Raw genomic sequence first — 22588 nt, 5'->3', positions numbered from 1 at the left:
GCAGAAGCCTGGAATATCTTCAAAACCAGCTACAAAGGGCAGGCCATTAACTTCAGGGAAGCCACCAAGATCTCGTCTGCATGGAGAAGCAGCGTGTTGTAACGAAGGATAGGTAGCGCCAGATAAGAAAACTAGCTACAGCATATATTTATACGAACGCGATATTTAGTAAACATATCACGAACGATGAGATAGCATGAATAATAAGGATTTAGTTTATATTAATTTTTATAAGTCGTGGTTTGTAAATCTCCCGTTAGGAGATCGCGAATAGAACCATTTCAAAAAAGTTCCATTGGCGACGTTGGTTTAAATTTACGACCGCATTCGACTGTAACGGTTCTTGAAAAAGGTTATTAAAAATAACCGAAAACGTTTGAATATTAGCAAAATACGGCTGTGTGTAAAAAGGTGTACAAGAGTCTGTGCTGTAAACCAGTAACGAGTTTCTCAACTTTCTCGGCAACATTTAAAATTTTGGTGACGCCATCTGTTATCATGTTTTATTAAAAAACTTTTTATATTTTTAGATGTTATAAAAAGGCAAAAATCTTATAGGGACGAGTTTTATTTTAAAAAAAATTGTAAATGCTAATAACGAGTAAAATCGTCATTACGTCCAACCCTACCTTACGTGGCTTGTAGATTCTTTCAACATCTTAAAGTATGAATTCAAATAAACTTTATGCATAATATAGAACACGAAACAAGAACTTGAATTATATGTGCTAGATACAACTGTATAGAACTATTAAAAAATACACTTACTGTATATTAATTATAATGTTAACGCATTGAGAATTGAGATACTATCGACATAATTAATACAAAATTACCATATTATTAGTTCTTACCAGATAATTTTCCGATTTACAACACTATTTGAAGTGTAGTCTATCTTTAATAAATCAATTTATAGTAGTAAATAATTATAATACAATGTGAATTAAAACAAAAATTGCTTACATACCTGAGAATTTTATCACCAAAATCCTTTCAAAAGTGTCAAAAGGGAACCAAGAAAAAGGGCAAAATTTCTGGAGAAATTTCCTCCTTAAGATGGTGTTCAACAATAAACAAATAGAAGAATTAGAAACAATTGCTGTCGTCACATCAATTACGTCGCGCATGACATAGCCTATAAATTAAATAGTACAAATTACAAATGTTTCAATTACAATTTTCCGTAAAATATGTCTTATAAATTTATAAAATATAACATAAAGTAGATAGGCGTGTAGATGTCAAATCGTTTGTACTTTATTGAAACAATATATCATTTTTTTGGACCAAACTTCTCTAAAAGACTTTTTCCAATATGTCTAATGGTTTATTTTTTACTCTTAGTGCCATGTGTGCTTTTTTTTCAAGCTCCTCATACTTTAAAATTCAGGAACGGAGACTAACAGGTCCGCACCATAGACCTAAACACGATAGTTTGGACTCTTAAACGCTAAGAGCGCCTTTAATATGCAAAGATTTTATTTAAATATAATTAATATACTCTCAATACATCAATACATAAAAAAATTATCTACCTTTCGGAGATCTTTCTAAACGAAATCTATACAAAAATACGGATAATCTCTAACAAAAGTCAAGTCGAACACTCGAAAGAATTGTTTGTTAATTCGGGACGTCACGACAATTCCATCATGCGTTACAGCGTTACTGTCATTATATTCATTAATTACTACCAATTACAAACACAGTATTTTGATTACAACTTCAACAACCTTGCATACTTTTTAAGTAAAAATTAATTTTTTCCCCATTTTTCTTCGATCAGTTTCAACGGATTACAATTTGTTAACTATATTCATCGTGGGTTCGGCCAGTCTCACAACGGAAGCAGCCTGCTGATAAACGTGGTCCTTCCCAAATATGTCCGGACAGAACCACCCCCGACAAGTTTCTAGAGTTTTCTCGACCTACGATATATAGCTTCTTGACTTCTAAAATTCGTTAGAAAACATATAATATGCATATTAACAGTACAGTAGCGGGAAATTTACTCCAAAAATAAATAAATAAGAACTGATAAACTAACTGTAGATTTAAAACTATCAAGTGGTGTGTTTTGTGACCGGTAGTGTTTTTTACTCATTTCACCCTGTGGTATTAAGAAGGCTTTTTTTTTATCAAGCCCATCGTGATTTCTTCTAGGCCCATTATAGGATGGCCGGATGTGAGGACGGAGTCCGACATATCAGGGACAGACCACAGACCCGTCTGAATTCGTTTCTGGGTCTCCCCGAACGATAGGCTAACACATTAACCTCTCGGCCATTTGGCCGTCTCTGTGTTATGTCTTGTAAATACGTGGTCGCGGAAATCTCAGGTTGGGATTCCCAGCATTCCAGAAGAGATTGCAGAAATGTGCAGATATCATTGGAAAGAAGTCTCCGAGAGTCAGTCAGACATCAGCAAGAAACATTGAATAAATGGCTGACTGTTCATAAAATTATTCACTATAGATTGCGCATGGATGCCTGCAAGGTACAGATTTTGCAGGAATTTAAATCTGACGACCAGCCAAAGTGAGAATCATTTCAATTGCTATATTGGATTGATTTCTGATGATGAAAACTTTTATCATCTCCATAATTGCATAATTGTGCCGAGTATATTGTCTGTCGAAAATCCATATTGCGTGCAACCGGTTTTATATCTACATATTTGGTCTTCGTTATGCATCCAATAATTCTAATATACAAGGTGTCCACCAGAAGACTCCAACATTTTAAGCACATGCATTTAGAAGGAAAATACGTTTAAAATCATTAAATCATAAAAATCATAACTGAAAACTTTGTGAGTTTCATTAAATTCAGTCCTGTACATCTCGACATAGATACTTTTTCACACATTGTGCACTGCAACATGTTTACTGTAACAGAGCTTTTGGCATCTGATATGTGCTGTTTCAAATTCATAATTACAGTAAATTTGTAGTTTGTCCTATCTTTGACATGTGTTTTCTTTTGACATACAAGAAATTTATTGGTTTGACAATCAAAGAAATGCAGAGACCATTTGAACCATTTATTGGATAATTATGATCCATCCAACTGCTGGGAAAGGTGCGATTTGGGAAATCACGGACCATCCTTCTGAAAAATTATGGTTCGATGCATGGCTGTTATCTGGATACAGCAAAGATTTCAAGCATACAGTATTTAAAGTTTACCATAAATTTCTAACAGTTAAATTTTGAATTAATTTAATTCTTATTTCTGTCCTCAGATGGCGCAAAAGCATTTTAAAGTATTGTTGTAAAACAGAATCATAATACAGTAAATTGTATTACTGAACATAATGTTTTAAAATATAATTTTTCAGAAAATGGAAAATAATGATATAATTATCCTAATAATCATAATAGTTGCAATTAATAATAACAATTTATTCATTATTAATTATTTTAAAAAAATCTTCATCCTTCGGTAACTCATTCGATTATGTCGTATGACATTATTCAGATAATTTAACGATTTTTAACTACAGGAAATCTATTTATTAATTCGTGACAGCTTTACTGACATAATAACTTTAATTTTATAATATATATATGCGATCGTCGAAATAAAAATCGCATCATCCGTTCGTTTATAGTCGCTTAAAAGTACATTTATTCATAAATAATTATATAGACATACAGTAACTATATGCTAACTTCCAGTTTACTCAACGGAACTGTTAAAAATCTTGTATTAACATGGATAAACTCATTAAGATTTGAGATATTGAAGAAATAACAACAATAATCAATTTTGTGTCTGTAAAAATCCAGTCTGAAACCGGACTATTCGGTTTTCGCTTATTTCGTTCGTTGCCCGAATCGTCTCGTAATAATAATAAATGCGTTGTTTGTTCCATTTAAATACGTCGGAGATTTATCAGTTTATTCCGATGTGACATTTTATTTATCGCAGATAAATCTGTGTTATTTAATTTTTAAATGAAATTATTTTTCACGCACGCTTAGTTAAGAAGCGTACAGAACGAAATAGAACAAATAGCTATGAAATTCGAATCATACGCTTTCAAGTTTATAATATGTCACTGTACGAAATCATTAATTATCCCCCTATAACACGGAACTTATCTACCGTGTTATAGGGGGGTCTACTGTAGTAACTTTAAGAATCATCCCGTTATAACGAATTAACTCTGAATATCTTTCAATAAAAATTGTTTGTCAATTTAATTACAGCTATTGATCGATTTATTACAATTTTAATACGAAATTTATTTTATTCGTTCTCTAAATACGTTTATGATTGTCACCCTTGTTTATTTTTTAAATGTTGACTTTGAAATTGCGTAGGATTTTCTGATGTACAGTTGAGGAAGAGTTTAAGTCTGTTAAAAAAATAAATAGGGAGTTTTCCTATTCTGTACTGTTGACATGTTTAACCCTTGCCTGTATGAATTATACATGTGACTGACTAGTCGTTAAGGATAGTTATTTTCACTGGAGGAAATTACTCGAATGATTTTAGAAAAGTAAAGTTAGACAATGAATTATAAATAACAATAAAAATGTTATTAAACATTTTATTTTGGTATTTCTAGATCTTATAAAGTTTTACAAAACATTGTAAAATCTAAATAATAAACAAGCTATATATTATGAATAGATAAATCCTAGTACAAATTTGCTTATTTTTGTAATAAATAATAAAAGATTATTATTAAATTCTCTATTCAGAATTTAATTAAACGTTGAGTTTGATAGAGATTCTCATTTGTAGCATTTGTAAATAGTTGTATTTAAAGGGTCTAAACTGAAAGGGTTCAGTTCCGTTAGATGATGATTTTTGTCCATCTAGTGGCAAAGAACTGAACTAGAGGTTACAAGATGCCTCGCACCAGTGCAGACATTGTTTTATCAACGTGAGACAAGTTTGGGAATCTTGAACTCCTGAGGGCATAGTTAAGGCGGGAAGCGAACAGAGAGGAGGACTATGGTGAGTGGCGGAGACATCGTGAGTCCCTCGTACTACTGAATCCTGCCATTTTGGCTGTGTTTTGGCCGTTTGGCTACCAATGAGTGTCCCGAAGAAAGTGTGAAGTACATAATAAAATCATGGAATGTAAGTTTCCTTTCTTATTTTAAATTATCTTTTTCATAATTTGCAATTAAGAAGAATATTTTTCATATTTTTCTTTTCGAAACGCTCAATAATCGAAGCGTTTTTCGTAAAATTTTTCAATCATTTAAATTCAAATATTCAAAACATTAATTAAAACGCAAGGATTAATTTTTTTTTCAAAGCGTATTTAGTAAAACGTGATAAAATATGAAAGATTATTTGAAAATATTTACAATTACTTTGTTTTCCAAGAATATTCGTAGAAATATAGGTAAGTATTAAATGCAATAATACTATAACACCTCTTCGTAATCAATTTATATTTTGCTTAATATAAAAGAAGTCTTTGCGAAATTATTTAAGTGTTAAAAATATTTGATTAATTTTATCCATTTTCAAAATTTTAAATACGATGGAAATTCCGTTGTATTTAATTCCAGTTTTACTTTAAAACGATGGGCATTCTTCTTATCCAGCATCCATAGAAAGTCTTTTGAATATGAAGACGTGAAATAAATCAAATATTATACTTATATTTTTATTGTATAATATGTAATATATGTCATCTTTATATGACCTAAGAGAATTACTATATTTATATTACTACGTAATTACATTAATTTAAAACTTCACTTTACTTATTCAAGAAAATTACGGACATTTTCTTAAAACCGTACATAGAAATGATCTATTATATAACCCCTTTGCATCATTCGTCATAGTCGAGATGTTGGAATGTTCCTTTTAATTATCACAGTTTAAATGGGCCTGTAATAACAAAAATTCCGAAAGTACCTTTAAGATAAACCGACAATTTTTTTCAGAAATATCGTTTTATCTTAAAAATAGTTAAATTTCTGCAATGTTTAAAACGAAATTATTGGAAATTAGGAATATTTTAACGGTTATTTTGATAAAATTAGAATATATTGCTCTAGTTTAACGTAAATTTAAGCTGGAATATACCTGTGATTTTAATTTCAAAACTTTATAATTTGTATCTGTTTTAGCTATTATTCTGTGTACAAAAACATATGGTATAATGTAACATAAGCTTTAACATTATGAAATTATAAAGTTCTGCCAGCTACTATAAGATTATATAGTTGCTTACGTCTAGACGTAGAGGAACACTATGATTTCTTACACAGAAAGCAAAATATTAAGTATAAAGAAATTGGTGAAATGTTAGTTGCGTCAAATCAAATTACTGCTTGTGTAAATTTTATACAGATCCTTGTGTAAACCAGTCAGACTCGTCTAAAGATCTAGGAAGTATCTACCAGTTTATGCCATTTAAGGGAAGATAACTTTTGAGGATGCACATTTGATTTACAATGATTGATCTCTTGATGATCACTAATAAGCAACTTATAGAATAATGTGTTATTTATGGGATATATTTCATGTGTTAAAAATTGTAGTTTGGAACGAATGTAGCAGTTACATTCCTGATTTCTTAAGATAACTGCACCGACACATAACAACAATATTCTGTATTCGATTCCATGAATAATAGTATTCAAGTAGTGTAGTTATAAAATAGTAATAATAACTATTATAATAGGAATAATCGGTAGTTATGCCTTACAATTTCGCAATAGATATAGGATATATATATATAATTATAATATCTTGTGTTCATAGAAAACAGTGAAAAGACTATAAGGCATCATTTTTTGCATCGTTGCTTCAATAAGTAATGATTATCAACAATAGTGAATAGTAATAGGAAATTTTTTAACTCTAGTCGGAGTAATTAATATAATTTAACTATAAATAAAAGGTTTTTATTGAACAATTTTTTTATTATTATTCTGTGAAGAGAATAAATTATAAAATAATGAACTGGATGAATGCAGTAGCTACTAATCCTAGTGGTATATTATTCTGTGGGGATTCAATAAACGTTAAATCAATAGCCAGCTTGAAGAGAAATTAAAAGGCGGTCAAGCGAGATGACAACCCCATATGCGGAATGAATCATGACCTTGTAAATCATGAATCAGAGAAAGTGAACTCTTGATTCCAACTTTTAATGTAATGGCCGATAAACGCTAGGGATGGGTAAAGACATTATTCAAAATGATAAAACAACACCATTAAATGATATTGATTATATAGTTTTATACACAAATATATCATTTTGAAACAGTTTATTAATATAAATCTAGCCATTTTCCTCCTCGTTGCACGCTTTATAAATATGGTCTTTATTGAAAGAAATCGGTTTACAATGAATTGTTTAAAACTTTAATTTTTCTCTTTTTTTTTAAGTAAACATTTTCCCCCTTCAAATTGAGAAGAAAATTGGAATGTTAAATATTTTTATTCTTTAAAAAAAAGCTGACAAAATTTGCCGGTTTGATGTGGGTGTAAAAGCTAGCAGTGCATATTTGATAAATTACTTGTCTGAACGATTAAGGATAAGCAGGAAAGGCAAAAAAAAAAAAAAATATGAAGAGGTGGGGCTAAACAGGAAAGCGTCATTTGAAACGGCTGTGTCTCTGCTGTTTCAAATCCGAAACAGGTTCTCATTATCTGAATGATAGTTCTAAAGCCGAAAATAAGTATATAAGGATCTTGATTTCAGATCGAATGCTTTGATAAGTTATTCGTGATAGAATGAAAGAAATAGAATTGGAAATTCTGTGAATTTTCAAGTCGTTTGAACAATACTTTCGGATAAAAAGTTGTTCATTTATCTATTCAGTTGACAGAATCGGAAATTACAAAAGAAAAATCGAAATCGTTTATCATTCTGTAATGATTCCTGTTAATTTTTGATCTTTGACATAAAATAATGTTTACGATAAAGTCCTAGACTAAGTTCTAATTCAGCCGTCAATCTGATTTTGAATATTTTAACGATAATTTTCTTAAAAAAAAAAGAAAAGAAAAAAATTAACATAGCACGGGTTCATTTAATAAAATACAAAAAAAAAAAAGAAAAAATTAGAAAATCATTTGCAAATTACTTTATTCTTCTAGGCGTATACGTTTGCTATTTTGTTTAGAAGATTCCTTTAAAATAAATTAACTCTTATAATTTCTTGTTCTTCTTCTATTTTATAAATTCTTTGACGGTTAGTATTTTAAGTCCCGATAGTTAAATATATTTTTAATTTAAAACTTTTTTTAAAAAAATAAGAATTATCTAACGTAGAGATGAAGCGGATCCATTAACTTTCCTTTCTTCCCCCAGGGATGAGTCGTCAATACTTCATTTTTCCGTTCGACCGGTGCTACGACTAAAATTATTATAATAATGAACTGGCATGATATGGTCAAAATATACATTTGAGATGCTGTAGCTCACTTTTCCAAGATGCTTTAAATAGACTATTTTCGGAAAATGATCTTAGCTAAACTAGTCATATGTATTTTCTCCCTAAAAAGTAGCCTCCAGTCATGTTGCAGAAGCTATTAAAGATTTTTCTCGTTAAATTACCCCACAAAAAAAATTTCCAAGTTAAAAAGAAACTTATTTATTCTAATTTTTCTACTTTATTTTCTTTTAATTCGAATCTGAAAAGAGAGATCTGATCTAAGGTAATTGAAAGTGTATTTTATATATAATTTGTTTAGAATTTTCAATCATTTATCTATGTACAAAGACCTATATTTGTATTTCTATGCAAAATGGATACAATTCCGAAGGATATAAGTCACAGAAAAGTTTTATATACTTGATATATTTCAGCTTATAGGCCAACACAATATAAAAAAATGATATGAAATTGTTTATAACGAGTAAAACGAAAGATAGAGGATATATTTTCTGACTAATTCAGAGACATGAGAAAGTTCTTTACCTCCTTATGACGTCATGCACCGTCGATCGGGCGTTTACAAGGTCACCTTTGTCTCCAATGAAGGCAAAAAAATATGAGAGCCTATCTTTAAAACAGTAGAACGATTACACAAATATATATTTATATATTGATTCCTTTTAAATTAAATATATTATACTAGAATAAAAACAAGCGTACAAAGTGCAGATTTAATTGCATTATTGTATATATATAAGCCCATCTGTTGCCACGCAAGTATCGTCGTTAAATATAAATTTTCTCGTGCATACAATTTGAAATGGTCTTATATAAAATAAAAGAATTGCTGATGTAATTTTGTATATAAAGGTAATTAACTAATAAAAGTTACACTGACCTACAATATTTACTGGGCAGGTATTATTGGCATATAGGAAACACCTGTCAGGTGCGAGGAAGGATGTTCATACAAAAACAGGCTCAGATCTCCGATCACGTTTAAACCTGTCAGTTTGCCAAGCTTAATTTAATCCTTGTAGACATTTGGACACAGGATCTGTGCGTGACGGCCTGATAGATGTGCGTGACCCTTTCACGCAATTCAAACATAGAACTTAAAATTGTGAAATGAAAATAACAGAAAACTATATTTAATACGTACTTTCTTTTTGATAATTTAAAACTCTATGTCAAGATAATTATATAAGACAATGAGATATAATTGAGAAGAGAAATAGAAACAATTTGCAGGCTAGTTACTCATATTTTGAATCTCTGAAAGGATTTTGAAAATTCATTTCGCAGACATTTATGTTCTAAAAATAAACGAACTTAAAGCGGAAAAAGACCTTAAAAATATGTAAATAAAATTAAAATCTTCGTAGAAAATGACAGAAATAGTATTCCTGTATTTACGTGTAAATTGAAAATTGGCCTCACCTTATGATGAGGTCAATTTTCAATTATCATTTTACATTTTATTCCTGAATTTTAAACCTTAAAAAGTATTAAAAATTCCAATTTATAATTTTTTTATTTTAAATTCAAGAATTCAATTTTATTTTTATACTATTTTATTACATTTTAATTTTACCGAATAAATAAATAAAAATAACACAATAAAATTTAAGAAACTTTATAACTGTTTTATTGAAATAATATACCATTAAATTATAAGATTTATATTTAAAAAGGTAATAATTATACGTTTTAAATATTAAAGAAAACCGAATAAAAATCTCATAAATGTAGCTAATAAATAAACATTTTCATATTTATTTATTTAATCTCAACTGTAGTGTAAATAAAAAGACTCAAATAAATACTTTTAGTATTTTTTTTTTTTTCTAAGAAAAATAATTAGTTAAAACGGAAATGTGCTACAATCTAATGAATGCGAGTCATTGACCACTACAGGATATAGTAAAAGCAGATACATCATTACGAGTAACAAAAGAAATTTCAATAGTTTTCGTAAAGAAACACAGAAGAATTCCATACTTAAATTATCATTTTTCTCTATCTCATATAAAAATTTACATATATATATATATATATTTTAATTAAGATAATTAAATATTTTTTAAATACTGTATATATTATCCTTCTCATACTACATATTTTAAATTGTAACATTCAATTAATACTTTCGTAATTTAGTTATTAAGGAATGGAACTTAAGATTTAATAGTTACTTATCAAGCACGTTATGAGATTAGCTACTGTGATTTTTTTTAATTATCAAAGTTAATTAGCCACAGTTACTGATTTTATAAATTAAATTTTCATTAATTAACGTCATGCATAAAATTAAAGATTTTTTTAAAGCATACTTTATAATTAAATAATAGTTTATACAAAAAAAGTACTTTCAGTTTAGAAAATTGATTAACTATTAAAATTATTCTGCTAATTAATTGTTTATCGTTGTTCAAAATGAATACATAAATTACTATTTATTATTGACTTTTAATCAATTAATACAGCTTTTACTGAATTATTTTACTACGAGAATTTAATATAAAATATCTCGTTCGTCCTTAAAAGGATTATAATCTAAGTATGATTATAACGTATTTAATATTATATATAATTTGTGTATATTAATATACAGTACATGTCAGAATCTTTAGTTTTAAAAATATAGTTGTACATTCTTTACTTGTCCAACATAAGGCTAAGTTTACGTCCTTTTATCTTTGAATGAAGGCTGTCATATGAATGAAGAGATAGTTGTTATAATTAGAGGCTAACTTCGCTTATAATTTGATTTTTCTTACAGTCTCTCAACATATCTTGATATTGTCCGTAAGAATACTTGTATGAAGTTGTATTGAATTAACGTAAGTTCTATGACCTATGACTAAGATACTGTAAAAAGTTTGTATACAAAATGATTGGCTATTTACAATGGCAAACTATTATTTTGAGCTATAATTTGATTTTCCAATGTCTTCTGTTTATGTTTTTTGACTTCTTAATATTTTTATGGTTGAACTGATGGTTTAGAAGCTATTATTTCAGCAAGTCAACCGGATAGAATTATTGGAAAAAATCGTTTTTCTGCAGATAATGCTTGCTGAATGTTAACTTAATGTAGTCATAAGAGGATATATGTATACAATAAAATGGCTTTGAGAATAAAACATTATATAAAATAAAATTTAACGACATATAACACGTGAAATGAGAATTCTATACATTGAATTACTTGTCTTCCAAATATCTAAATTTCAAATATTCAGACGTAAGAAATGCCTTTTTCTCAGACGAAATCTAAAGCCTATACTTGCAAGAACTTAAAATAATAGAATTATAGACAGTATATTCATAGAAAATCTAAGAATCTTAGTCTTTATATTATCTATTAATAAATTATTTATTTAAAGAGAAAATAAGTAAATAAAGATTCTAAAACTTTACTAATTAAAGAATGATTATTATATTATTATTAAACATTAAGAATTTTAATTAGATGAATCTGAATTTTGAATGAATAATTGAACAGAAATTACAGAGGTTCGTGTTAACTGTTATTTGTATGATAATGATAATTCTATCTTTTTAATCAGAATAATAATAATCAAGTTTAATTGCATATGAAGACACTGCAAACGGAGAATTTCATCTCATTTCCAAAGAAAGTCTGATGTAGATCTACATTAGTCTGAGATAACGTTTTATTTATTATAATTATCAGTCATCTGTATCATTGACATTGGCATTTAAAAATGACAAAAAAAAAAAGATACAGATATTGTTTATATTTCTGAGATCTCTGATTGGAGATATCCTAACAAATGAAATTTATCTTTTAAAAAGAGTTTAACGAAAGAAATTTTAAGCTATTTCAGAACATTCATATTAATTTTCAATTTTTCAGAAGTCCAATAGTGGCCGAGTGGATAAAAACCACCGAAAATTGGTAGTGGGTGTGCACGTGATCGAGCTGACCACGTGGAGTTTCCCTGGTTTTCTTCACGTGTCTAACATCTAAATAGGGGCCAATTTCCTATAGTCTTTCCGGGAGGCACTCCCGTCTTGGCAGATCGTCTATTGTGTTGTCTTATTCCAATAATTTTAATCTATTTTTCAGAATGGTTTTACTTCAATTTTGTATTAATTTAAGAGCGGTATAATGGATATAATTAATTAAATCTAATTAATTCAAATAAAATGCTATAAATTAAATGCACGATTTGTCTCTCGGGAATAAAAAGTAAACACCCATTCCATTAGAAAACGACATTGTTATCTGCATTACAATTCTGCATTTCGTATTCATCTCCACGATCCACCCCTTGGTGACAAAAAAAAAACCACTAGAGATATTCTCCCATTCAATGTTACTTTTATAATACTGCATTTACAAATTATCTAAGTTCGCAGCATCATTTATTTCTTAGATGTCTGTCTTTTTATCAACTGCTTTGTAGTATTTAGAATGAAACTTGAGGTCGTCGGCATTACTACCCGCCTACCCACTAGCGAGAACATTCATAAGACCCAGCAACGAACCTGCTTAATTCTTATAACCTGTTATGTTATTTTGGTTGCTTGTGCTTTTAGTTGGGTATTTAAAAATTACTTACGTAGCATAGAATTTCAATTGCAGTCTGATGCTAAGGGGTTTCAATTTTAAATCATTATTCTTAAAGACTGAATTGACTTTAATTTTAAGGTACGAAATAATAAAATTAGACATTTGATCTGTAAGAATATTTTATTCTACTTCTTTTGTCAAGCAACTCGAGTTTCACGATTCACTTGAATTAATCCCTTGGTTTAGTCAGCGATCGTAAACCCAACTATGTGGAACCGTCGAAACAAGATTGTTGATTTAATTGATTTTTAAAGTAGTTTTAAGAGAACTGAAAGTAAATCAATGCAAGCAAATGTGACGAATTACCACATAAACTAAGTTATAAAGTGAAAATTAGTTGTGTAAACATTTTTATCTCAATCTCTGTAAATTCGGTTTATTATTATTAATTTAATACTAAACAATTGATTATTACAGAAATAGAAAAATCTTCATAAATGTTTTCGAGGTTAGACACGCGAAGGTGCTAACTTAATTTATTTAAGTATTTACAAATAAAATGAATATAATAGGGATAGATCATAATTTCGTATTTTGTAATAGTATAAATAAATAAATACAATAATAGTAAATTTAGGCAGTTTTTTCTCGTGTATTATTAACATTTTTAGTTTTTGTTTTTGTTTATTAAAACCCCGTAATTATGATTTTAACCATTACGATCTTATTCAATTTTATTGTTTTTTTAACTCAATTTTTTCAATGCATCAAATGTTAAATTAGCAATTTTATTATCATTGCTTTTGTTTAGTAAAGAGCAACACCAAATACAACAGAGGCTTTAATGTTCCACCTCCAAATTACAATCTCTCTTTAAAAATTCATTAACTCTAATGATTCTAATTCTAATTAATTTCTAAATATATGTATTCAAAGCAAACTTCGAACGTAAATTGAAGAATTAAAGACAATACTTTCTTAAGTTCTGTTGCTATAACAATGATTTTAACAGGTGAAATTATATTATTATAATTTATATATATATTTTTTTTATAGATATAATTTTGATTCCATGGATAATATCAAATTTAATGCATATAACACTAGCTAATTTGGGTAAGTTAAATCCGTATTTTTAAACATAACAGTCTTTATAAGAATCAAACTTAAATAATATTAACATTTATCGTTTGACAGAAAGCTGCACTACTACCTTCGAAAGAATTTCTGATGTCACACTACCTACTGAACTGTTAGATGACTCTGAAGTTTACGAGAGACTGACTCCTAGTGAATGTTACGATCTATGTTATAATAACGCGAAATGTGGAGGATATTTATTACATCATGTGATAGGAAGATGCGTTTTAGTAAGAGTTCATCCCGATGATCTTCAACAGCATTTACTAGAAGATGGTTTATGGAGTTATCACAGAAAGATTTGTTTGATGGGTAAACAATATAAAGGATGTGTTTTTTTAATAGTTTTTCTGTTAAATTTTTAAATTAAATTAATCATTTTGAATTAAACAGGAAAATTATGTCACCTTCAATGGTCTTTTGATAGATCTTCTGGTTATCAACTTTATGGATACGAAGACAAAATAATAAGAAGTGTGGAAACTGAAGATAGATGCATTCAACATTGTATTGGAGAAGAAAGTTTTATATGCAGATCGGCAAGATACGATCTTCAAAACAAAACATGCGTTTTGAGTAGACACGATAGAAGAACCGCACCCGAAGCATTCAGGAAATCTCGTCAAAAATCTTACTACTTAGAAAATCAGTGTATTTCTGGTAATATTTATGTTCTTTTTTGAAATACTTTTGTCTATCGTTAATGAAAAAGTTTAAGTCTAGATTTATTTTACAATTTTAGAGCCTGCAAAATGTTCATTTACGCCAAAGAAAGATAAAGTTATAGTGCATAGACACGTACACGTGGAAAGAAACATTAAAACATTAAAAGAGTGTGAATTAATTTGCTTGAACCATTCGGATTTCGTATGTAGAACATTTAGCCACGATGACAAACGTCATTTATGTATGATGACTCCGGAAGACTCTTACTCCGTTCAGGCCGATTTTGGTATCACTAGCGAAGGGAAAACAATTTATGAAAGGGGATCGTGCATCGAAGGCAAGTTAAAATAATTCGGGCAATTAAATTTAAAAATATATAGTTAATAGTTTAATATCATTTTTTAATGTTTAAATTCTTATTAATTATTTTTCGACTTATAAAATCAGGTTTTATGTTACTTGACACAGTATTTTAATCTTATAGGCCTATAAAATTATCAAAACTGATTGGTGGAATAGGGTACATTTTACGTAAATTTGACGTCATTTTTTAAAACTTTTCGTTGTAAAACTGGGGTAATAACGTATAATTGACGAGGGTATATATATATAAATATAATACATCTCAAAGCCCGAAGTTATATTAAATAAACCCAATTTATTAGCCCGATTATTTAGGCGTTGGTTGGGTTTATTTAGTATAATTGACGTAAAAATGTACAGTACATCATCCCAATCGACCGAACAGACCTTATATCTACTATAATTGTAATAATTATTAATTACTTAATTTATTTTATCGAATCAATTAGAATTGAACGAGCATTTAACTTGTTAAAAATATAGATTAAAATCAGTCATGGATACTTTTATATATGCCTTAAATCTTTTTTAATGTACATTAAAACACATTATCAATAAAAAAAATAAATAAATATTGTAATTAATCAGAAAAACTAAGTATTATTGTGTTTATAAGCAGTAGAATTTAAGTAGAGGCTTGCATTGTAACATAGCATTTATTATCTGTATGTATTTTTTAATTTATAATTATGGAAATGCGCGATTACTACAACCAAATAGGCAATGGCATCTTTAAGAAGAGAATTTTTTTCTAAAAAAATTAGAGAAACATTATTAAAATGTTACAAACAACAAGCTGTCGTGTCAAATCATAGATAAAGATCAAAGTACCGAGTTCATTGTTTTACACTACTATCGTTCTATTACTCGAAACAATAAGTTAATACGTTAATTACGAAATGTTTAAAAATGGATTTCTTTATTAAGAATGTGTCTTAATCACTCAAATTTTATAAATTTGCCTTTGTTGTCGACACGAAATTTAAAAATAATGGTGTTAAGCGAGCCTTGTAATTGCATAAATATTGTTAAGGGTATTAAATGAAATATTCGCGTTTGAAATTTTGAATAATTCTTTAGATTTACGTGCGTGGGGATGGATGATTTGTCATCCATTTCGAGGAACGTGAATCAATCTTCATCTTGGAACACCAATAAATCGCCAAGTAGAGAATTAAGATTTATTATAAGTCTTATGTAATTTATTTTCAACGTGTTTTAAAGCGTGCGAATAGAATGATTTATTAAGTCAAATATTAAAAAAAGGTAGACACGATTTCATAAAATAAATTAATAATATTGTATTTATCTTCGTCTTCATTTCTAATAGAAAATTTACTGCAATACCGAAAAATATATCGTTTATAATAAGATATTCGGTAATATTTTTAATCGAATTATCACGAATTCGTTCGTATTCGAATCCTTTCGTAAGGAATTATTTAAAACAATTAATTAATTAAGAATTCTCTAATAAAAATTACTGGTGATTTCATTACGAAAAGAGAAAACAGGTAAGATCATTGTCGCTGAAGGACAGTTCTTCGGACACTGACTAATGTTACCGATTCGGTGGTCATGAACTAGTAAAAAGGAAGAATTGATCATGTCGGTATTTCATGACAATAATTCGTGACCAATTTTACTTTCCTTCAGGTTAACACGAATAGATTGTTCGGCAGAACAAAAAATAACATTCGTGATCGCATAACCGAATATGATTTTTTTTTCGTCTTTATTGTTGTTAAAAATTCTTCGCCGAAGCACTGACCGGCCTAAAGTCTAATTTAAACTATTGTAATTATATATAATACAAATCTAAAAATGAATTTTTCCCTTAAACATAATTAATAATTGTTTAGAATAAAGGTGGGAAATGTGTGTAGTGTTCTACGTGTAGGGATTTCGGTGTCATTTTCAATTTTTTTTTTTTCTCCTTTCAATGTGATAAATAACTTCCATTTTCACAATTATAGCTTATGTAACATAATTGCCATTATAAATAATTTGATTTTATTATTCATTGTTACAATTTAAAATAATTATTGACAAATAATTGTTTTGATTGTTCTTTGTAATCGTTTAGTGTTAACAATCTATCGAGGTATTTTTCTATTATAATTTTAAGACATGTAGAGATTTCTATAATCTATTAAAACTGTTTGTATTATTTATGAATTGCTACACAATAATAATAGAGAAATATTTGTGTTGCTGAAACTTACAATAAAATAATTCTTTAAAAATTTAACAATGCTTTAACGTGTTTAATCACATTTAAAAATCATTATTTATGTTCAAATAAGTTTTAGAAACACTTCTGAGGAAAGTTTCCCTTGTAAAAATTGATTTTAAATCAATAGAATTTATAAAGAAGGAAAAATTTATGATGATTCCATTTAAATAACTCGATGCTCATTCGCGATCGTTTTAACCGAGTGAGTAAGTGAGGAAATTCTGTTGAAAGATTCGATACTATGCTTTAATGCCTTTCTCTCGAAACCAGTTATTAAGCAAGTGTCTTCTTCAAAACAAGTTTGCTTATCATATTAATTGCCATTTTATAAAACTCGATTTTTATAAGATGACATTGTTTGTTATCATAAACTAATATCAGCTATACACATCACAACGGAATATTTTGTTTTTTCGTATCATTAAGAATTTTCTAAATAAAAAAACATTGCTTAAAAATATATTGTTCTTACTTTCTTTAAAATTGCTCTAAGGTCATTTTGAGGCATACTTTTTCCTCATTACTAATACGTTAAGTTCTTAATTAAAAGATTAATAATAATAATGACTTTGATGAAAATAATAAAATTTCTAACAGAATTATTAAAGAAAAAGTATATTTAGCATTAACAATTGTACTTTCATAATAGTTTTACTATTATATCTGCACGTAATTGATCAAACGATCTTCCTTGATCAATATGGATTTAAGAAAGAAAAAATAAGTTTAAAACGTTAAATTTCGAATAATAAACATTTCTTTTCTATTATAGTCAATTACTTTTATTCTTCGTATAGCAAACTAACATCCCTTCGAGTAATGTGTGCAATTATATTCATAACCTTATAAATGTAGTGAATCTATTAAACGTCATCATTTAGCATACAATGGGTTAAGAGATCAGGTATACTGTATTGAAATGAGTTAGTTAACCTTCCCTCTTTTTCTTGCACATCTCATTTGTCACACTAGTGGATGAGAACGATGCCATTTTCGTGGTCACGATCTAACGATTATGCGGTACATTATTAGTGAGTGGGATCATCACTATTTCAGTAACAGGATTTAGATTATAGTGATATTATTAATTATTAATTTTTACGACCGTTCTACTTGGTATAATTTCTAAAGAATTGATTTTTAACAAGTTAACATCCGAATATTATCTTGTATAACGTAGAAAATAAAATACTTTGATGTTTTAGAAAGCTTTCGGCGCATTTATTTTATTTTTTTTTTAAATAAAAATACAAAATTTCCACAATACGCGATGCGTGAGTTGAATTATGTTCGGTGCTGCATTAAATTGAAATGGTTAAAATAGTCCAATGGTTTTAAAATTAAAATGCAGAGTGAACATGGTCATGCATCATAGATCGATCATTTTATCGCGGATAGTGATTGTAATTTCCATGAAAAATATCAATTTTATAATAATAAAAAATTACGCTAACTTGCATAGATATGCTCGAGAAGGTTGAAAAAAAATCCATGAATTATTTATGAATTTTACTCTTCATTTAAACCCGAAAGTAAGATTTATATGTTTGATAAGTCCTTGCTTCTTTTTTTGTATAGTGGAAATGAAATGCGAAGCTACAACAATGACTGCCATCATTAAAGTCATCACTCCATTTAGAGGAAGAGTATACGCTTTGGGTCATCCTTACGAATGTTACGCTGTTACTGTAGGATCTAACGGAGAAGTGTCGTTATCGATGCCTTTACATGGCAGGAAATGTGGTACAAAAAATCTAGTGAGTTCAAATCCTTTATATTTTTCATTTTTAAAGTAATATTTCCGATCAATTTTTATAAAAATATCTTCTAAATATAGTTTTTTTTTTACTTGAACACTGAGGAAATGTTAAATTTTTTTCCACGGAAATCTGACTTTGCTCGAAATGATTATGGCCGTTGTTTTTAGCTCAGTTATAAATCATATTTTATCTCCATAAGGAAACATGCTTTGAATGCTGTATTAACAGTTTTTTATCTGTTTTCTTTTTTTTTTTAAAAAAAAAAGGAGAGTTGGTTAAAAATTTAAGTGTATATTTATCTCGACAGGCGAATGGAACTTTCACAAATAGTGTTGTTGTCCAACATCACCCGTTTATTCTACGCACATCAGATAGAAGAATTAACATTGCTTGCGATTATGAAGAAGTTCAAAGGAAGTTGAGAGGTGGAAAACAGGTATTAGAAGGGTAAGTATTCTAATTTAAATACCCTTCTGAACACAAACAATAAATAAATAAATAAATAAAAACTGGTTTACAATTTTTTTCTTTAAATTTAAAATTACACTATTTAAACCTATTAGAAACAATTTGCACATGGAATTTTTAATAAGAAAATTTTATAATAAATACCTTGTAAAGTTTTAGCTTATATAATCTGTAATTAGTAACAGTATATTATCAATTTCATGATTTTAGCATATGTTATTTATTGTTTTAATTAGATATCCCAAAACAATATCGTTATGAATTATTCAACAAATTATATATTGTAAGTGTTATTATGTATTATTAATTGCAGTGATCTACAGAGTTTAACTCAAGTTGTGACGGGGTTAGCACCTACACCACCGGTTAGGTTACGCGTGTTAAATTCATCGGGAGAAGAAGTGAACGGAGTAGATTTGGGTGAACCGCTTTACTTGAAAGTAGAAATGATGGACGAAAGTAATTATCGTTGTTTTCTACATAATTATAATATATACGAGTATTTTAACTTTATGGTGTATATCATTTATTTATTTTTTAGGCGTTTTTGGAATTTTTGGCAGTGATTTGGTTGCGAGAAGTGGACAAGGGACAGAAACAGTATTACTAGTTGATGACAGAGGGTAAAGGGAATGAATGCATTGTATTTTATTATAATTTAAAACTCTGTGAATATTTTATTAAAATTTGTGTATCAAATAATTTTATATTAAATAATATGTAATGTAATATTTTTATCATCAATATTTCTGTTTCAGTTTCTATAATATGAGTCTATCTGTTCATTGTAATTATCAATACTCACTTTTCATGTAATGTTTAACTATTCATACATATTTGCTCTATAACACGTTAATATGTCTATGAAAATAGTATATATATATATAGTTTATATAGTGTATATTTAACAATTAAAAACAGTTTTAATTCGTATTATAATAGTTGTCCACTCGAACCAACGGTATTTCCTGGATTAGAGAAAGAACAGGGATCGAAATCACTGAAAGGAAAATTTCAAGCATTCAAATTTGCTTCAGATCCTACATTGAAGTTTCAAATGACCGTTTCATTCTGTTTAGATGTCTGTACTCCAGTGAGTATTTATTATTATTTCAGTAACGTTTTTTAATTAAGAAAAATACACTATAACGGTTATAAAATCCAATTTCTTTCGTGACAGATTATCGTAATAAAATAATAATAATAATATCTTTAGATATTACTACTACGTTTCTCTATAATTAAAATAAATGAAACAAAGATTATAGCATTTCTAGATAATAAAATAGTGAAATAAAACAGAATGAAAATAGCATTAATATAATTATTAAATTTTAAAAATGTATTTTATTAATAAGATTTAAATTGGATTAAACAAATGAATACTTGACTTTATTAAATTATCCTTAACATAATCATAATCTTTAAAGAAAATACTTCTAGTGTTAATTTTTTTTCCTTCATTTTTATCCTTTATCTACAAAATTCGAGGTTCTTAAATCATGACTTAGCTCGAGTTCATGACCTTCGTGGTTTGCAATTTATTACAGGCTGCCCTTGAGGCTCTTTCAAGATTTTTTCTAGAGGAACAGAAGTTTCTCCATCACTATTCCTTTTGTATTATTAACTTTAGCTTATACCATATTTCAAGAGGCCCGATACTTAGAATCCTACAATATATATTATCTTTTCTTTATTATTCATTCTTATGATGTAGAATAACAAGAAATGTTAGTCTATATACACGTATAAAAGAATTCATATGTATACGTAAAATAATAATAAAAATTCTTATTTCAGGTTGACTGTACCCAGAATATTCAAGAGGAAATAGATTTTAGACAGTCTTATGGAAGAAAAAAGAGATCATCCGAAATAGCATCTTTTGAACTTCAAACGGGTGATGTTGTAACTGATATCACAATGGAGAGTGCCGTCTTTGTTGTGAATAATCTAAAGCCAACACTTCCCAGTTTCGAAAGGAAAATTTCTAATTCAATAGAAAGTAAGCAATGTACTAAAAATCGACATTTTTATTACTCTTAAAACAACAAGGAAATTTACCTGGTTTAAATATAGAAATTATTTACTTTATGATATTGAGTGTATAACTTCGATGTGCATAGAATGTACGCATTTTTTCATTAGATACGCAGCTTTGCTTTTATTTTCGATACTGTTATTAGCTTACTGACTACGGCGTGACCACAGATTAAAGTATAATTAGTTTCTGGATGATGTCGACGACCATTAGACACACCTGTTATTGCATGCTGCGTGGGTGATCCAGAAATGACTTTTTATCTCCTTCCTCTCGCATTAATTAACGTTATCTTTTACTGTCATCGTGTGAAATATAATTAATTATGGTGAATGACAAATGTCTAAGATAGAATTTATTATTATATTTTTTTCTTTTATTATTTCAGATGAAAGTTCGAGAATTTTGGCAACTATAGATAGAGGAGTTTGCTTCACTCGACCCGTGTTTTATACAGGATGCACTATAGCTGCCACGCTTCAACTTATCTTAATAACAGCTTGTTCCGCTATACTATTAATGAAATCTAAATGTGGATGTTCTCACTCTAGCAGACTTGGTAGCAGTCGAGAATCTGTATCAAGTAGAACTGAATTATACGGAAAATCATAAAAAACAATTCTGATTCGTGAACTTGCATTAATGTGATTCCAACAGACCAATCAGTGTCGATTATGCAAATGAAAAAAGACTGAAAGTTTCATTGGATATTCAGAGAAATACGCCATTTTTCAAGACGAATGCTAATACTCAATTTTCTATATCCATCCTATTAAAATTTCAATTTTGTAAATTCGATTTAAAAATAGGCTTTTCTAGGTTATATGAATAGAAAATAAAACATGTAATATCTATTTTCAGCTTTAAAATATTTTAAAATATATATATATATAAAGATTATTTTTATAATAGTAATTTGAAATAATAAGACTAAAAGATTTATAATGATTTTAAGTTCAGGTGCCAATTGTTTAAATTTTAAAATCCATTTAATGGAAAA

At 28.3% G+C, this 22588-nt stretch overlaps 1 protein-coding gene across 1 annotated transcript; it reads left to right on the top strand.

The window, feature by feature from the left end:
- The first annotated feature begins 4845 nt into the window (after nucleotides 1–4845).
- On the top strand, nucleotides 4846–22369 carry LOC136968302 (uncharacterized). The gene is made up of 12 exons (XM_067262307.1): nucleotides 4846–5099; nucleotides 13971–14030; nucleotides 14112–14366; nucleotides 14448–14714; nucleotides 14797–15057; nucleotides 18898–19076; nucleotides 19387–19526; nucleotides 19861–20006; nucleotides 20089–20170; nucleotides 20490–20640; nucleotides 21348–21552; nucleotides 21977–22369. Exons 1-12 carry the CDS (start codon nucleotides 5093–5095, stop codon nucleotides 22198–22200), a joined length of 1977 nt encoding a protein of 658 aa, XP_067118408.1. The 5' UTR covers nucleotides 4846–5092; the 3' UTR covers nucleotides 22201–22369.
- Nucleotides 22370–22588: the final 219 nt, after the last annotated feature.

This window comes from Centruroides vittatus, unplaced genomic scaffold (assembly GCF_030686945.1).
Source record: "Centruroides vittatus isolate TY-2023 unplaced genomic scaffold, ASM3068694v2 contig_1427, whole genome shotgun sequence".
Classification (NCBI taxonomy): domain Eukaryota; kingdom Metazoa; phylum Arthropoda; class Arachnida; order Scorpiones; family Buthidae; genus Centruroides; species Centruroides vittatus.
This window is presented reverse-complemented; position numbering and strand designations above follow the sequence as displayed.

Bases quoted from the DNA above. Each gene is read 5' to 3' on its own strand.
- LOC136968302 (XM_067262307.1), top strand. The intron at 15,058-18,897 runs GCAAGTTAAAAT...TTTTTTGTATAG, and splicing joins AAGGGGATCGTGCATCGAAG to TGGAAATGAAATGCGAAGCT. The intron at 19,527-19,860 runs GTAAGTATTCTA...TATTAATTGCAG, and splicing joins GGAAAACAGGTATTAGAAGG to TGATCTACAGAGTTTAACTC.